At 40.8% G+C, this 16,703-nt stretch overlaps 1 protein-coding gene across 1 annotated transcript in view; it reads left to right on the forward strand.

The window, feature by feature from the left end:
* Positions 1 to 16,386, forward strand: part of zpld1a (zona pellucida-like domain containing 1a) — a 35,138-nt gene extending 18,752 nt beyond the window's left edge. The window contains exons 7-11 of the mRNA XM_072259700.1: positions 1,062 to 1,233; positions 9,777 to 9,891; positions 14,055 to 14,084; positions 15,139 to 15,273; positions 16,247 to 16,386. Coding sequence (XP_072115801.1) covers positions 1,062 to 1,233; positions 9,777 to 9,891; positions 14,055 to 14,084; positions 15,139 to 15,273; positions 16,247 to 16,386 — 592 coding nt within the window. The remainder of the gene's footprint in view (positions 1 to 1,061; positions 1,234 to 9,776; positions 9,892 to 14,054; positions 14,085 to 15,138; positions 15,274 to 16,246) is intronic.
* Positions 16,387 to 16,703: the final 317 nt, after the last annotated feature.

Genomic DNA, 16,703 nt, shown 5'->3' on the forward strand with positions numbered 1-16,703 from the left:
TGTTAATTCCTCCAAAAAATTCCAACAGATTTGTCAGCAAGGTTTCCCCTTAAAGAAACCATGCTGACTTTGGGCTGTTTTATCATGAGATTCCAAGAACCCTGACTTCTCATCCTTAACAATCGACTCCAATATCTTCTCAACCACTGAGGTCGGACGAATTGGCCTATAATTTCCTTTCTTCTACCTCCCTCCCTTCTTGAAGAGTGGAGTGACATTTGCAATTTTCTCGGTCCTCCAGAACTATGTCAGAATATACTGATTCTTGAAAGATCATTACTAATACCTCCACAATTTCTACCTCTTTCAGAAGGCTGGGGTGACTCATCTACCTTCGGACCTTTCAGCTTTGCAAGCACCATGCTCTTAGTAATAGCAACTGCACTCATTTCTGTTCCTCAGACTGCAGGGTGAATTCCACGATGCCAGGCGCAGAGGCAGAGACCCGGTCACTGCTGCTCTCCTGGCGGGTCAACCCGCCCAACGTTTTCCGAAGTGGTATATTTATTATCGAGGAACAGCCACAACTAGACCCAGGGTGTAATTAGTAACTGACAAAATCCATCAGCAGATTCACAAATTTACACACTTAGCCATGGATTTTTGCACACCTTCAGGTTATCTCCAATTTTCCATCTTGTATTAAAGGAAGATCATAGCAAACATAATTAAACATATATTTGAAGCGGAATTTGCGAAGAGATAGCCTGCTGTGTCACTCAAACCAATGATGATCTTACTAGAAATGGATTTAATGGCAGTCCATTGCTAAGGATAATTTCAGCTAATCTCCACAACAGAGTTTTTATTGTAGCTTCATTCTCAGGAATTTTAGACCAGCATAATTTGACTGGTTCAATAAAGGATATTCCCAAATATGGGTACCTCTCTATTTACATGTGGAAAATTAAAGGAGTGTTTTTTTTCTGGATCTTCAATAAGTTCTCAGATAATTCATTCACTTATCACAAGAGTGATGAATAATACAGTAATGTAATTCATTTCAAATTTAAGCCAAGTTTATCACCAACGCTAACTTCAATTTTTTTCATTGAGAATAGCTGCACCAAGGATCCGCAGACTACAGTTATAGAAAATGGTAGGAGTCAGATGGGCAGATTCTCATTTGAAGTTTTTCGTTTTGTGAAACATAAGAACCAGAAGATGTCTCCAGTATTCTTGCACTGTGTAACAAAGCTTTGCAAGTCAGATGACTGTCCATTCTTGACACCAGTAAGTGATATCATTTAAATTCATGTGAAGTAAGTCTTTGAGAGCACAATGTCTAATAAATAATACTTTCTAATTATTTGTAATTATAAAAATGATTAAATAATAAATAATATGGGGTGGCCCTTTGACCACCACGTCCATCTGCATCCATCTCATTTACCTCCATTAGGCCTGTAGGATTTTATGAATAAAACATGTGAGAGTTGTTTTGTGTTTGACAAAAGCTGCAGCCTTTACTTCCATTATGAGTAAACCAAAATCAGTCACCTTACACTGACATCATTACATCAGATGTCTTTTAAAGTGAACACATCAATTTAATTACAGAGTTTGTGAATTATGTAGAACAATGTGTGTTATGAAGAATATGTGTCATCTGTCACCAATTATACTACCCTACAAGTCTGTATCTTTCCATGCCTTGCTTATTCAAGAACCTGTCTAAATATCTCTTAAATGCGGAGATTGTATCCACTACTATCTCTGGCAACGTGTTCTAGATATCAACCAACCTGTGTTAAAATCTTTCTCCTCAGATTTTCTTTATAACAACTTCCTCTCAACAAACCTATTGCCTCACATTTTTGAAATCTCTGCAAGGGAAAAGAGATTCTAACTGTCTTCTTTTTTGGTGCATGTTGTAATTTTCACCCCTCCGCCTCCTTTATTCCAGGGAAAACGAGCTCAGCCTATCTAATATGCCCCATAACTAAAGTACTTTAATCTAGGCAACATCCCAGTGAATCTCCTTTACCTCTCTCCAGTTTGACCACAGTCCTTCTTGTAGTGTGGTGACCAGATCTACACACAATACTCTAAATGCAACCTAACCAGTGTTTCATAAACAACAGGAATTCTGCAGATGCTGGAAGTTCAAGCAACACACATCAATGTTGCTGGTGAATGCAGCAGGCCAGACAGCATCTCTAGGAAGAGGTATAGTCGACGTTTCAGGCCGAGACCCTTCGTCAGGACTAACTGAAAGAAGAGTTAGTAAGAGATTTGAAAGTGGGAGGGGAAGGGGGGAAGCACTACTTCCTGCATGCATGCTGAGCTCGTTGACTTTATTAACTTTGCCTCCAACTTTCACCCTGCCCTCAAGTTTACCTGGTCCATTTCCGACACCTCCCTCCCCTTTCTAGATCTTTCTGTCTCTGTCTCTGGAGACAGCTTATCCACTGATGTCTACTATAAGCCTACTGACTCTCACAGCTATCTGGACTATTCCTCTTCTCACCCTGTCTCTTGCAAAAACGCCATCCCCTTCTCGCAATTCCTCCATCTCCGCCGCATCTGCTCTCAGGATGAGGCTTTTCATTCCAGGACGAGGGAGATGTCCCCCTTTTTTAAAGAAAGGAGCTTCCCTTCCTCCACTATCAACTCTGCTCTCAAACGCATCTCCGCCATTTCACGTACATCTGTTCTCACTCCATCCTCCCGCCACCTCACTAGGAATAGGGTTCCCCTGGTCCTCACCTACCACCCCACCAGCCTCCGGGTCCAGCATATTATTCTCCGTAACTTCCGCCACCTCCAACAGGATCCCACCACTAAGCACATCTTTCCCTCCCCCCCCCTCTGCTTTCCACAGGGATCGCTCCCTACGCGACTCCCTTGTCCATTCGTCCCCCCCATCCCTCCCCACTGATCTCGCTCCTGGCACTTATCCCTGTAAGTGGAACAAGTGCTACATATGCCCTTACACTTCCTCCCTCACCACCATTCAGGGTCCCAGACAGTCCTTCCAGGTGAGGCGACACTTCACCTGTGAGTCGGCTGGGGTAATATACTGCATCCAGTACTCCCGATGTGGCCTTCTATATATTGGCGAGACCTGACGCAGACTGGGAGACTGCTTTGCTGAACACCTACGCTCTGTCCACCAGAGAAAGCAGGATCTCCCAGTGGCCACACATTTTAATTCCACATCCCATTCCCATTCTGACATATCTATCCACGGCCTCCTCTACTGTAAAGATGAAGCCACACTCAAGTTGGAGGAACAACACCTTATATTCCGTCTGGGTAGCCTCCAACCTGATGGCACGAACATCGACTTCTCTAACTTCCGCTAATGCCCCACCTCCCCCTCGTACCCCATCTGTTATTTATTTTTATACACACATTCTTTCTCTCACTCTCCTTTTTCTCCCTCTGTCCCTCTGACTATACCCCTTGCCCATCCTCTGGGTTCCCCCCCCTCCTTGTCTTTCTCCCTGGGCCTCCTGTTCCATGATCCTCTCATATCCCCTTTGCCAATCACCTGTCCAGCTCTTGGCTCCATCCCTCCCCCTCCTGTCTTCTCCTATCATTTTGGATCTCCCCCTCCACCTCCCACTTTCAAATCTCTTACTAACTCTTCCTTCAGTTAGTCCTGACGAAGGGTCTCGGCCTGAAACGTCGACTGTACCTCTTCCTAGAGATGCTGCCTGGCCTGCTGCGTTCACCAGCAACTTTGATGTGTGTTGCAGTGTTTCGTAAAGTTGCAATGTAATCTCCCAACTTTAAAGTTCTATAGCCTGATCTATTAAGGGAAGCATGCCCTCTTTACCAACTTCTCTGCCTCTATTGCCATTTTTAAATATCTGTAGACATGAACCTTGAGGGCCCTCTGTTCTTTGATATTCATTTGTGTTCATTGTTTAATGTACAATTTATACGCTATCCCGATTGACAGGATTGATAGTAGGAACAAATATTGTCATGTGTATTACCAATCTGGATATGAATATAAGAGGTACAATAAGGAAAATTGCAAGTAACACAATGGTTAGTGGTGTTGTTGAAATTGAGGATGGTAGTCTTCAGCCACTAAATGATATTGATGAGTTGTTAATATGGGACGATAATTGACAGATATTTCTTAATCTTTAAGTTTGAGGTAATGCATTTTGGGGATAACTACTAAAACACAATGAGGATTCAGTGGATTTCTAAAAGATAGAGGTACCTTGTCCAAAGATCCCTGAAGGCATTGATATGGGCCAATAAAGTGGTTAAGAAACCTTGAAGGATACTTGTGTTAAAGAGTATAGAATATAATATCAAGGAAGTTGTGCTACAATTATATAAAACTTTGTTAGGCCACAGCAGAAATATTATGAGTAATTCTGATTCCAGACTTTTAGGATGTGGTTGCCCTGGGGAAAGTAGAGAGGAGGTTCACCAGGATATTCCTACAGATTGGCTACAATGTCGAGGAAATCAATCGGACCCCTAACAAGGCTGATGGAAAACCAGGAAACCTAAAAATGAGCAGGAACCCATCACCACCGCCTGTCTTCCCTATATTTTCACAGTTTCTGGAAGAATCACCTGGATCCTGAAGAAATACTAGATTAATATTATCCACAAACCCATAAGGAAGCTTGAAGCACAGGTTATATGGGTCAAAACTGACCTGAAACTCAGGACGGCTGGCATTTACAGGATTCCCTGTAAATGCAGAGCAGCATATTTCGGCCTGACAGGACGCACGGTGGAAACCTGCATCAAGGAGCACAGAAGGTGTATCCATTTGGATTACCCAGAGAAATTGGCGGTAGCAGACCATTGCATTTGCAATGGCCATAGGATTGACTTCAACATAAAACTACTGTGCCGGGCCAATGGCCTTTGGGACCCCCGGTGAAGAAATCCATTGAAATAAAACTAGGGGAAAAGAATTTACAAAGAGGACCGACTCATTCTAAGACTGGAATTCAATTGTAAACAAGGTGGGACAGCAGAAACCTGATTGGATGAGGACTAACCAATCAGGAGGGACAGACAACAAGGTTATAAATACCACAGGACTAGACATGACCAGGTGTCATCCCTGATGAAGTTTGTCATCGAAACATTGGTTAAAATCGAACCTGTTCCTGGCTGAAAACCCAGGAAGAGATGGACATAGCTGATTTACAAACACAGACAATGTCTATTGAGGAGAGGCTGTTGTTAGGGCAAAATTGTAGTCAAGATGAGTTGCAACATAAAAGGTGGACAAAGTTCAAAAGGGTGAATAGAGATCAGAAGGTGTTATATTTGAATGTGCGCAGTATATGGAATAAGGTAGATGAACTTGCACCACAGTTACAGATTGGCATGTATGATGTTGTAGGCATCAATGAATGATGGCTGAAAGAAGATTATAGCTGGGAGCTTAATGTCCAAGGATGAACATTGTATCAAAAGGACAGGCAGGAAGGCAAAGGGGATGGCACTACTCTGTTGGTTAAAAAAAAATGAAATCAAATCATTAGCAAGACATAGGGCCAGAAAGTGTTGAATCATTATGGATAGAGCTAAGGAACTGCAAGGGTAAAAAGACCCTGATGGGAGTTGTATACAGACTCCCAAATAGTAGTAAGGATGAGACCTACAAATTACAACGAGAGACAGAAAATGCATGACAAAAGAGCAATGTTACAATAGTCATGAGGGACTATGTAGGTAGATTGAGAAAAACAAGTTGGTGCTGGATTCCAGGAGGGGGAATTTCTAGAATGTCTACGAGATGTCCTTTTGGAGAAGCTCGTGGTTGAGCCTACTAGGGGATCAGCTATTCTGGACTGGGTGTTACACAATGAGCCAGAATTGATTAGAGAGCTTAAGGTAGAAGAACCCTATGGGGAAAGTGATAATAATATGATTGAATTCACCCTAAAATTTGAGAAGAAGCTGAAATCAGATGTATCAGTATTACAGTGGAGTAACTGGAATTACAGAGGGATGACAGAGGAGTTGGCCAGAATTGATTGGAAAAGGACACTGGCAGGGATGATGGCAGAGTAGCAATGGCTTTAATTTCTGGAAGCAATTTAGACATAGGATATATACATCCCAAAGAGGAAGAAATACTCTAAAGGAAATATGATACGACTGCGTCTAACAAGAGACATCAAAGCCAATATAAAAACCAAAGAGAGGACATATAATAGAACAAAGTTAGTGGGAAGTTAGAGGATAGGGAAGCTTTTAAAAATGAACAGAAGGCAACTAAAGGTGTCATTAAAAAGATAATCATGGAAAACGGAAGTAAGGTAGCCCCTAAAAAAAGATACCAAACTTTTCTTCAAATACATAGAAGTGTAAAAGAGAGGCAAGGGTGGATATCGGACCCTTTGGAAAACTATGCTGGATAGGTTGTAGTAGAGGACAAGGAAATGGCAGATGAACTGAATAAGTATTTTGCATCAGTCTTCACTGTGGACAACACTAGCAGTATGGTAGAGGTGTCAGGGTGATAGTGTGAGAAGTTACCATGACTAGAGAGAAGGTTCTTGGGTAACAGAAAGGACTGAAGTTACCTGAATAATAAGTTACCTGAACCCTATGGAGTATAACCCAGGGTTCTGAATGAAGTGGCTGAAGAGATCATGGAGACACCAGTAATGAACTTTCAAAAGTTCTGAAATAGCTTGGGAAGGCTGAAAAATTGCAACTGTCACTCCATCCTTCAAGAAGAGAAAGAGGCAGAAGAAAAGAAACTATAGGCTAGTTAGTCTGACTTCAGCACTTGGCAAGTTGTTGGAGTTGATTAAAGATAATGTCTCAGGGTACTTGGTGACACAAGATAAAATAGGCCATAGTCAGCATGGTTTATTCAAGGGAAAATCTTGCCTGACAAATCTGTTGGAATTGTTTGAAGAAATAACAAGCAGAATAGACAAAGGAGAATTGGTTGATGTTGTGTACATGGATTTTCAGAAGGTCTTTGACAAGGTGCCACACATGAGGCTGCTTAACAAGCTACGATCCTATGGTATTACAGGAAAGATTCTAGAATGAATAAAGCAGTGGCTGATTGGTAGGAGGCAAAGAGTGGGCACAAAGGCAGCCTTTTCTGGTTGGCTGTCAGTGGTTGGTAGTGTTCCATAGGGGTCGGTGGCTGATGGTGTTCCATAGGGGTCGGTGTTGGGACCGAATCTTTTTACGTTATATGTCAATGATTTGGATGATGGAATTGATGGTTTTGCTGCAAAGATTGCAGATGATATGAAGGTGGGTAGAAGGTCTGGTAGTTTGAGGAAGTAGAGAGGCTACGGAAGGATTTGGATAGATTAGGAGAAAGGGCAAAGCAATGGCAGATGGAATACAGTGTCGGGAAGTGTATGGTTATGAGCTTTGGTAGAAGAAATGAAAGGGTTGACTATTTCCTAAATGGAGAGAAAATACAAATTACTGAGGTACAAAGGGACTTAGGAATCCTTGTGTAGGAGTCTCTAAAGTTTAATTTGTAGGTTGAGTCTGTGGAGAGGAAGACAAATGTAATGTTAGTATTCATTTCAAGAGGAGTAGAATATAAAAGCAAAGATGTAATGCTGAGGCTTTATAAGTCACTGTTGAGGCCTCACTTGGAGTATTGTGAACAGTTTTTGGGCCTCTTATTTTAGAAAGGGTGTGCTGAAACTGGAGAGGTTTCAAAGGAGTTTCACGAAAATGATTCCGTGATTGAATGGCTTGTCATTGAAAAGTGTTTGGCTGTAAGCCTGTATTCACTAGATCCAGAAGAATGAGGGGTGACCTAATTGAAACCTACTGAATGGTGAAAGGCCTTGATAGTGGATGTGGAGTGGATATTTCCTATGGTGGGATAGTCTCAGGCCAGAGGATGCAGACTCAGAATAGAGGGGCATCCTTTTAGAACAGAGATGAGGAGGAATTTCTTTAGCCAGAGAGTGGTGAATCTGTGGAACTGTTTGCCACAGGCAGCTGTGGGGGCCAAGTCTTTATGTATATTTAAGATAGAGGTTGATAGATTCTTGATTGGTCAGGGCATGACCGGATATGGGGAGAAGCCATGAGATTGGGGCTGAGGGGAAAATTAGATCAGCCATGATATACTGATGGAACAGACTCGATGGGCCAAATGGCCAAAATCTGCTCCTATATCTTATGGTCTTGTGTCGTCTCGGATGGAGTATATAGATAATGAGAAAATATTTGAGAGCCAAGTTTGTTTTTCTCATAACAGTATCATGTAAAATTATGGCATATTTGGAGTTGATACTAAGAAACATAGAATAGCACAGCACAGTACAGGCCCTTCAGCCCACAATGTTGTGCCGACCCTTAAACCCTGCCTCCCATATAACCCCCCACCTTAAATTCCTCCATATACCTGTCTAGTAGTCTCTTAAACTTCACTGGTGTATCTGCCTCCACCACTGACTCAGGCAGTGCATTCCACGCACCAACCACTCTCTGAGTGAAAGAACCTTCCTCTAATATCCCTCTTGAACTTCCCACCCCTTACCTTAAAGCCATGTCCTTGGTGCCCTGGGAAGAGGCACTGGCTATCCACTCTATCTAATATCTTGTATACCTCTATCATGTCTCCTCTCATCCTCCTTCTCTCCAAAGAGTAAAGCCCTTAATCTCTGATCGTAATGCATACTCTCTAAACCAAGCAGCATCCTGGTAAATCTCCTCTGTACCCTTTCCAATGCTTCCACATCCTTCCTATAGTGAGGCGACCAGAACTGGACAAGTGTGGCCTAACCTGAGTTTTATAGAGCTGGCCATACATTTAAAGTAAGGGGTAAATTTAAGGGATTTGAAGAAGAATTTCTCCATCTGTCAGGTGATTAAAATCTGCAACACTGGTGATAATGAAGACCAGAAAGCTTATATACTTCATATAGAAGAAGAGTATTTAGATGTGCACTTGAAATATAATGGCATAATAGACTTAATGCAGTATATGTGATACTATGGAAAGGTGTTTGATAGCTGGAACGGCCATAGTTGATGAGAGGGCCATTTTCCAGGTTACATGTCACTGAGATTCTATGATAGACTCACTGTGCCTTTCCTTCAACAGGAAATGGTGGCGTTCAAGTGGAATTCCATCAGGTTTTAGATCCTTAAGTTTATTAACTCCAAACCAACTCCAACACTCATAATTTGGTGCTTTAGCATTTCCGCAGTAGGCTTTCTGCAGAAACGTACTTTTCCATGAGAGGCTCTGAAAGACTTCCATTGCTCTGACAACTTGGCTCTGGTGAAGTGTAAAGGTCAGTTCAATTGATGGGCATCACCAAGTGACCTGCGTAGCTGAGGCATCTGTTCAGCTTAACATAAATTTTGATTATCAGATTCTAACCACAGTCCTCAAAAATGTTGATTAACTTCCACATCTGAAGCAAAATCAGACAACCTGAGACATAATAGGTGAAATAGAAAAAAAGTTGTATTTTCAATTATATTACAGGTCATACCAAAACTCATACAAAATTGCTGACTTGAACCCCTCATTAATGTCACTTAATTGGTAGCAGAGCATCATGCAAGCATTTTCACCCATCTTAAACAATCCACTGCAGTCAAACTCCATTTTGTGCATTAGGAAAAATGAACAACAGCTCAGCTGTTCGTTGCCAAGTGGGATCGAACAGCCTTGTTTATCTTCAGATCTTGTTTTCTATTTCCTATTCAGACACTTATGGTTAATTATTTCAGACTGTAGGTCAAAGTATGGAATATGAATAACTAATTATAATATTGGAAAGTATGCAAAACCTCTAATTAATTAAACTATTTTTGATTACAATTAACAGAATTGTTACAAAAGGAAGCGGAGAGATTTAATGGAAGTTGCTACCACAATCCCTCGCAGTTCCACAGGGAATGCTGTAATCACTGCAGGACCTATTATCACCAGGAGTGAGAGTGGTAAGGTTCACCAGCTAGCGCTTGCCAGCAAACATGTGTCGGGGAACTTTAGGGCAAGTTCAGACTCCTAGGCGATCATAACTTGTGAAGCAAAGCTGAAAATTAATGCAAATAATAATAATGATAATTGTAATAATAATAATAATAACAACAATTGAAGACATGTCCATGATCTGAGCAGACTATGTGTCAACAAGGAAGCATTGAATGCCTGGCTCAGAGTCGGAGAAACAGAAGCGATCCTTGTGACAATATGGGACCAGGATGTATGACTTACAGCAGTCCTCGAAGCAATGAAGCAGTATTATGAAAAATGGTCTCTGAACCCAAATCCACCAAAAACTTAAGTGTATGCATTCCACCTGAGGAATCGAGAAGCAACTCGGAAACTCAAGATCTTCTGACGTGGGAAGGAGCTCGAACACCATCTGGTTCCAATTTACCTGGGCGTGACACTGGATAGGACGCTCTTATTTGCCACCCATATCCAAAAACTCCCACGGAAAGCTGGCTCTCGCTATTCTCTCTTGAAAAAATTAGCAGGCACAAAATGGAGAGCTAATGCTCACACACTTAGATCAACTGCCCTAGCACTCTGCTATGCACTTGCAGAATACTGTGCACCTGTGTGGGGCAGATCAGCCCATGTGAAGAAAATAGACCCGTTGCTTAACGAAACCTGCCGAATAATCACGGGCACACTGCGCCCCACACCCACTAACATCATTTACAGACTTGCAGGCATTGCTCCCCCAGAGATCTGAAGACACACTACAATAAAAATTGATAAAGGTAAACAGAACTCGGATCCACGGCACCCACTACATCATCACGTGCCAGTTTCTAACTGCCTAAAATCGAGGAAAAGCTTTGCTACAGTGGAGGAGCTACCGCACGGAACATCCCCCCAGACATACAGCATTGACCTCTGGCAACAAACAGAAGCCAGAACCCCACCAAACAATACAGTGCAAGACCCCACAGGAATGTTGCCAGACGGGGCACTGCTTGACAGACGGAAGTGGTGCACTCTCAACAGAGCGAGAGCAGGAGTTTGAAGGACGGGAGACAATATGGTGAAGTGGGGTTTAAAGACCAGTGAATCCTAAAAGTGTGGCGAAAGGGTGCAGAACATTGAACACATTCTGCACAACTGCCCACTCTCACCTGATTTAGCTGACACTGACCTGCTCAACATCAACCAAACAACACTAGAGTGGCTGGCTGTCTGCTGTGACAAGCTATGATGATGATGACCAGGTAGTTAACACAAAAATTTGTCAAAACTACATTATAAATGACCAACAAATTCAAGATGATAAATGTAGAACATGCTGAGAAGAAAACAGAAACAATCCATCAAATGACAGGATCCAGAGGCAGTTTAACACAATCTGATTACTTACACAGACACAATCAAGTGGCAAACATCATTCACCAAAATCTTGATCTAAGATACAAACTCATAAATGTAATCACACCTCACTATAAATACAAGTCTGATCCAGGTTTAGAATTAGAATACCACAAATTATATTACAACTGATCCATTATTACGGAGAGGATAATCCATAAAAACAGTCCAGATATAATAATACAGGATAAACAAGCAAAAACGACTTACATAATAGATATAGCCATTCCAAATACATATAACTTAAAAGAATAAGTGGAAAAGCACCAGAAAAATGCTGAGTTAAAAGAGGAAATTGAAAGACTTTGGAACATAAACAAGGGATACATTGTCCCGATAGTAATATCTATAAATGGTGTCATCCCAAAGACATTACACTATAGCATTAGGGCTACATAGTAACATCTATGTAAATCTTCAGAAAGCCACAATCCTAAACACCCTAGAATAATCTGAAAGTTCCTAGCAGTTGACAAATGAGCCTGCTTGGCTATGCCCGTATCTCAGGTTTTACCAGCTTCAGCCGAGGGAAAAAAAAATTTTAAATAATAATAATTGAACATTTACATGAGTTTTTATGGGAAAGTCTGCAAGTTTTAGAATTGTACTCTTTGATGCTTAATCAATCTTATTTCACATTGTGCCACATGTTTCTCAGTAATGCTTTTATATTCTGATGACAAGATATTACAGTCAGCAGCAAACAAATGATGTAGCAATTACTCTGTTACATTTATCTAAAGACCTGCTGTGGGCTTTATGCAAGAAGTTGCTCCCTGACAGCCATTGAGAAAAGGCTTTTTGCTCAGTAATGACAGCCAGGACCTGTGTTTACTAGGCAAATTACTACCTTTCTTAAATAATCAAATTGAAATTTTTCATATTCTAAATGCTTCCTTCTCACTTAAGCAAGCCAAAATTGAAATTTTACTACATTATAATCATGATAATTAATCATTCCCTGCTCAATAAATAGTTAACAAAATATGCTCCTTTTAAAAAAAAACTATTCCTGTTGTGCCCTACAACATCCACAGTACTCTGCAATTCCCATACCAGCTATTTATTAATTATTAGTCTGATTGATGGTGCCGTGGTAGCATAGCAGTTAATGCAACACTTTGCTGTGCCAGCAATCAGTGATGGGGTTCACTTCCTATCGCTGTCTGTAAGGCGTTTGTATGTTCTTAACACAGCTTGGATTTTCTCTAGGTGCTCCAGTTTCCTCCCACATTCCAAAGATTTATTTACTGAGATACAATGTGGACTAAGTCCTTCCGGCCCTTCAAGCCATTCCACGCAGCAATCCCCAATTTAATCCTAGCCTAATCACGGGGCAATTTTCAACGATCAATCAACCTACCAACCGGTGTGTCTTTGGAATGCGGGAGGAAGCCAGAGCACCCAGAGGAAACCTACATGGTCATGGGGAGAAGGTACAAATTCCTTACAGGCAGCGGTGGGGATTGAACCTGGCATCACCTATACTGTAAACTGTTGTGCTCAGCACTAAGCCACTGTGCCACCCCTCTCTCTAGGTTGGGCTAGTAAGTGTGGGCATGCTACGTTGGCACTGGAAGCATGGCAAAGCTTCCAGGAATGTGTTGAATGTTGATGCAAATGACACTTCACTGTACGTTTTGATGCTTCAATGTGACAAATAAAGCTAATTTCCTTAATCGTTGATTAACAGCTCAGGCAACATTCCATTGCAAATTCATAATGACACAGATATTGTGGAGAGCCAGAGCCCACCCACCTGTAAATCACCAGCAATCTCAAGACCAAATTCCAATTTACCTTCCTCATATCCCTCAGGAAAAGTTATCTGGATGAAAGCTGCATAAACCTCAGCATTTGGCCTTTGGATTCATATGTAGAAGGCGGGGCCTTTCTAGTTTAACTAACTGTCAAACATGTCACTCCATTAAGTGCTTCTGACACTCAAAATTATTTCAAACCCATTAAAATCTAACCAATGCGCCAAAAGGCAGTTACAATACCATAAACATGAAACACTAAAATAATTAAAAACCCTTAATATATTGAAATACATTAAATCAACAAAAAATCTAAGATTAATACTATTTACTGACACATTTACAGCGATTTTGCATTGAATTGAATGGAAGAGAGCTCTCACGTATTCAAAAGGATTCTTCAGAGTAAATACTTGGCAAATGCTGTGAAATTGTGCTCTACTGTTGTGCTGACATTGCCTTGCAATTTTATATAAAATCTTCATGATCAACAGAGAATAAACTTTAAACAAAACATTTTTGCTTGAATTAAACCCAGTAAAAGCTGCTTATTTATCGATTGGTCCATCAGTTGTCAAAAGGATGCATTTAGTTTGGCCCCTCTGTGGAAAATGTTCCACGTTGTTTTGGGTTGTCAACTCCATAGCTATAGAGATGAGTCTGCAGAGAACATGAATCGGCAATTGGTTACTGAGAAGCTGATTCACAGTAATGTCTCAATCTGGAGTTATAAAATCATCAGAAAACAACTCACATCTTTTTTATGTAAGATTACAGGCATTACAAAAATGAGCATGCATTTTAACAAATATACAGTGTATTATCTGACCTGGACATAGAGCATTTTGGGTACAAATGACCCATTCCCTGGAGTCTGCAATCACGTGAATTTTAGTTCCATTTAAGTTATTTGCCTCATGTATCCCTTTACCTACTGCACAAATCTTTAAATTATTTAAGTTTGTAATACATATTCTTGTTACTAACAGATGACGCAACAGCAAACAAATCACAAGTTGGTAAGTCTTATTTTGTTGATTTTTTGGGGGGCTAAAGACATTGTCTCAATACCATATTTTGAGGTGAATTTCTGGCCAGAAATTAACACACTTTGTTGCAGATATCTTGGAGGTAGGGCAAAGGTGGGTGTTCTAATAGGAGGGGTAAGGAGCGGTATTATGGAGGTGAGTGAAGGCTAAAAATCATTAGCAGGACAGAGTTGAAAGACAGGAATATAGGACAGGTTAATCATAATTGCCTAGTCTGAAGATGGAATTCCAGAAGGATCATTGCTGGTGCTGGTGTTGCAAGCTATTCCATTGCGCAGTGAAAGTGTCTCTTAGTTCACAACATCACAAGACAAAGGAGCAGAAGTAGGCCATTTGGCCCATCGAGTCTGCTCCGCAGCTCCCCCATGAGCTAAACTATTCACCCATCTAGTTCCAATTTCTGGCTTTATCCCCATATCCCTTGATAACCTGACTAATTAGATACCTGTCAATCTCCTCCTTAAACACCCTCAATGATCGGGCCTCCACAGCGGTATGTGGCAATGAATTCCACAAATCCACGACCCTCTGGCTAAAAAAATTTCTCCTCATCTCTGTTTTAACTGGGTACCCTCTAATTCTAAGACTATGGCCTTTTGTCCTGGACTCACCCACCAAGGGAAACAATTTTTCCACATCTACTCTGCCCAACCCTTTCAACATTTGAAACGTTTCTATGAGATCCCCTCTCATTCTTCTATACTCTAATGAATACAATCCACGAGCTGACAAACGCTCCTCATATGTTAGCCCCTGCATTCCAGGAATCATCCTCTTAAATCTTCTCTGAACTCTCTCCAACATCAGTACATCCTTTCTAAGATAGGGGGCCCAAAACTGCACACAGTTGTCATTCTCTTTGAGTCAAATATAAACCACAGATCTTTACACAAACAGCGGTATGGCTGTAAAATAATGTTTGTAAAACTAGAGTCCTAATTTAAACATCATAATTTACTTTACTATTAGAAAAGCAAATACTTTGAAAATTATGAACAAGTCTGACTTTGTGTTTTCTTTTTAGGATATGTGGGAAAATCTGCTTTTCATTTCAACTCTGTGTCAAGTGCATTAGTTTCTGGAATTGTTATTCTTGGAGTGATGAGCGTTTCCTTTGTTACCACCTCTGTCATCCTCAATAGGAAGCTGAAAAACAAAAGTACTTTGATTGAAACTAGAAATCCTGTTTTTAACTAGCTGGTCTGAAAAATGCGCACTGTTTCTTTATCTACATAATGCAGACTATATTATAGGACAAGATGTTAGAGATTTCCTTTTCACTGAATTTAGAATAGGCCTATGTTCTTCATCACAACAAATCTAGCTCTGTCCCTTTTATAAGTTTTTGTAATTTTATTTACATTTCCAACCATGTAAGTGTCAGAACAGAGCATGTTTCCTAACAAATCTTCAGCAATATTTTGAAGTAGGTGTTTTTTTTTTCCCAGAATGAGCTGGGTTGGGGAGGCTGCAAAGAGCCTATAATTCAGAATTTAAACTGAGTTTCTCTCTCACAGTTTCAGCAACCCTAGTTCAACCTAGACCTGACTTCTGGTGCTGTCTGTGTGGATTTTGCACACCGACCCTGTGACTGACTAGGTTTTCCCCAGATGCTCTGGATTCCCCACATCCCAAAGGTTGGTAGGTTAATTGGCCACTGTAAATTTTAGGTAGCTGGTAGAATAGAGTTGATGGGCATGGGAGAGGAGCAGGTTACAGGGAAACAAAGAGGAGGATGAGGCTGAGTACAAAACTGGGCACAGGTTATTTCTCAGCACACTAGGAATGGGGAATCTGAGTATAGGCTCAATGGCTCCTTGATCACTATGAAATTCTGGTAGTATTGGCATGATATAAGCCTTGTAGATGAACTTAACTATATGTTAAACTTAAAAATGGAAGGGAGAGTGGACATGAGAATCTGTAATAAACTTGAGATATGTAGAGGCTTCTTTGACTAAACATCAAACAGAGGAATGCCAACGCAGGGTGAGTGAATTACTTTCCTACTTCAAGGCCCTAGAGTTGAAATCATGCATTTCCATGTCTTAAAAGACGTTCTTCTCCAGATCAGTGTGGCTTTCTTAAACCCGCAATCTTGACTATTTTTAAGTGCATTTTGTTATTTTTAGATCAGATCAAGGGGAATTTTGTGCTTCGGGGTCATGTCCAGAGATTACCAGAACTGAATTTATGTGGGCCTTTTAACACCATCAGATTTGAAGAAAAAAATAACCCTAACATTCTCGTCTGGGTTAAACCCAAGTTCTGAAGAACACATAGTATTATCCAGTTTTTTGACAGAATTTTCTATGCTATGATTTACACTGTGTAGCTTGAAATATTAATTTGCAAATTATATGTGCTTTGTTTCTCTCAGTTGTCTGTTTCTAAATAGTGTTGGTATTCATAATGGCATGGAACATGCAAATAACATGAATTTCAATTAATTCCTGTATATTTCACTTTCAACAGCATCAACATTTATCAGGAGGAAGTACAGAAAAAACGGCCAGTTGTAAGTCAGGCCACCAGCTCTGTACCACAGCCCAGGGCAGATAGCCATGCTTAAAATAAAACTGAAACTGC

Source organism: Mobula birostris, chromosome 6 (genome assembly GCF_030028105.1).
Source record: "Mobula birostris isolate sMobBir1 chromosome 6, sMobBir1.hap1, whole genome shotgun sequence".
Classification (NCBI taxonomy): Eukaryota; Metazoa; Chordata; class Chondrichthyes; order Myliobatiformes; family Myliobatidae; genus Mobula; species Mobula birostris.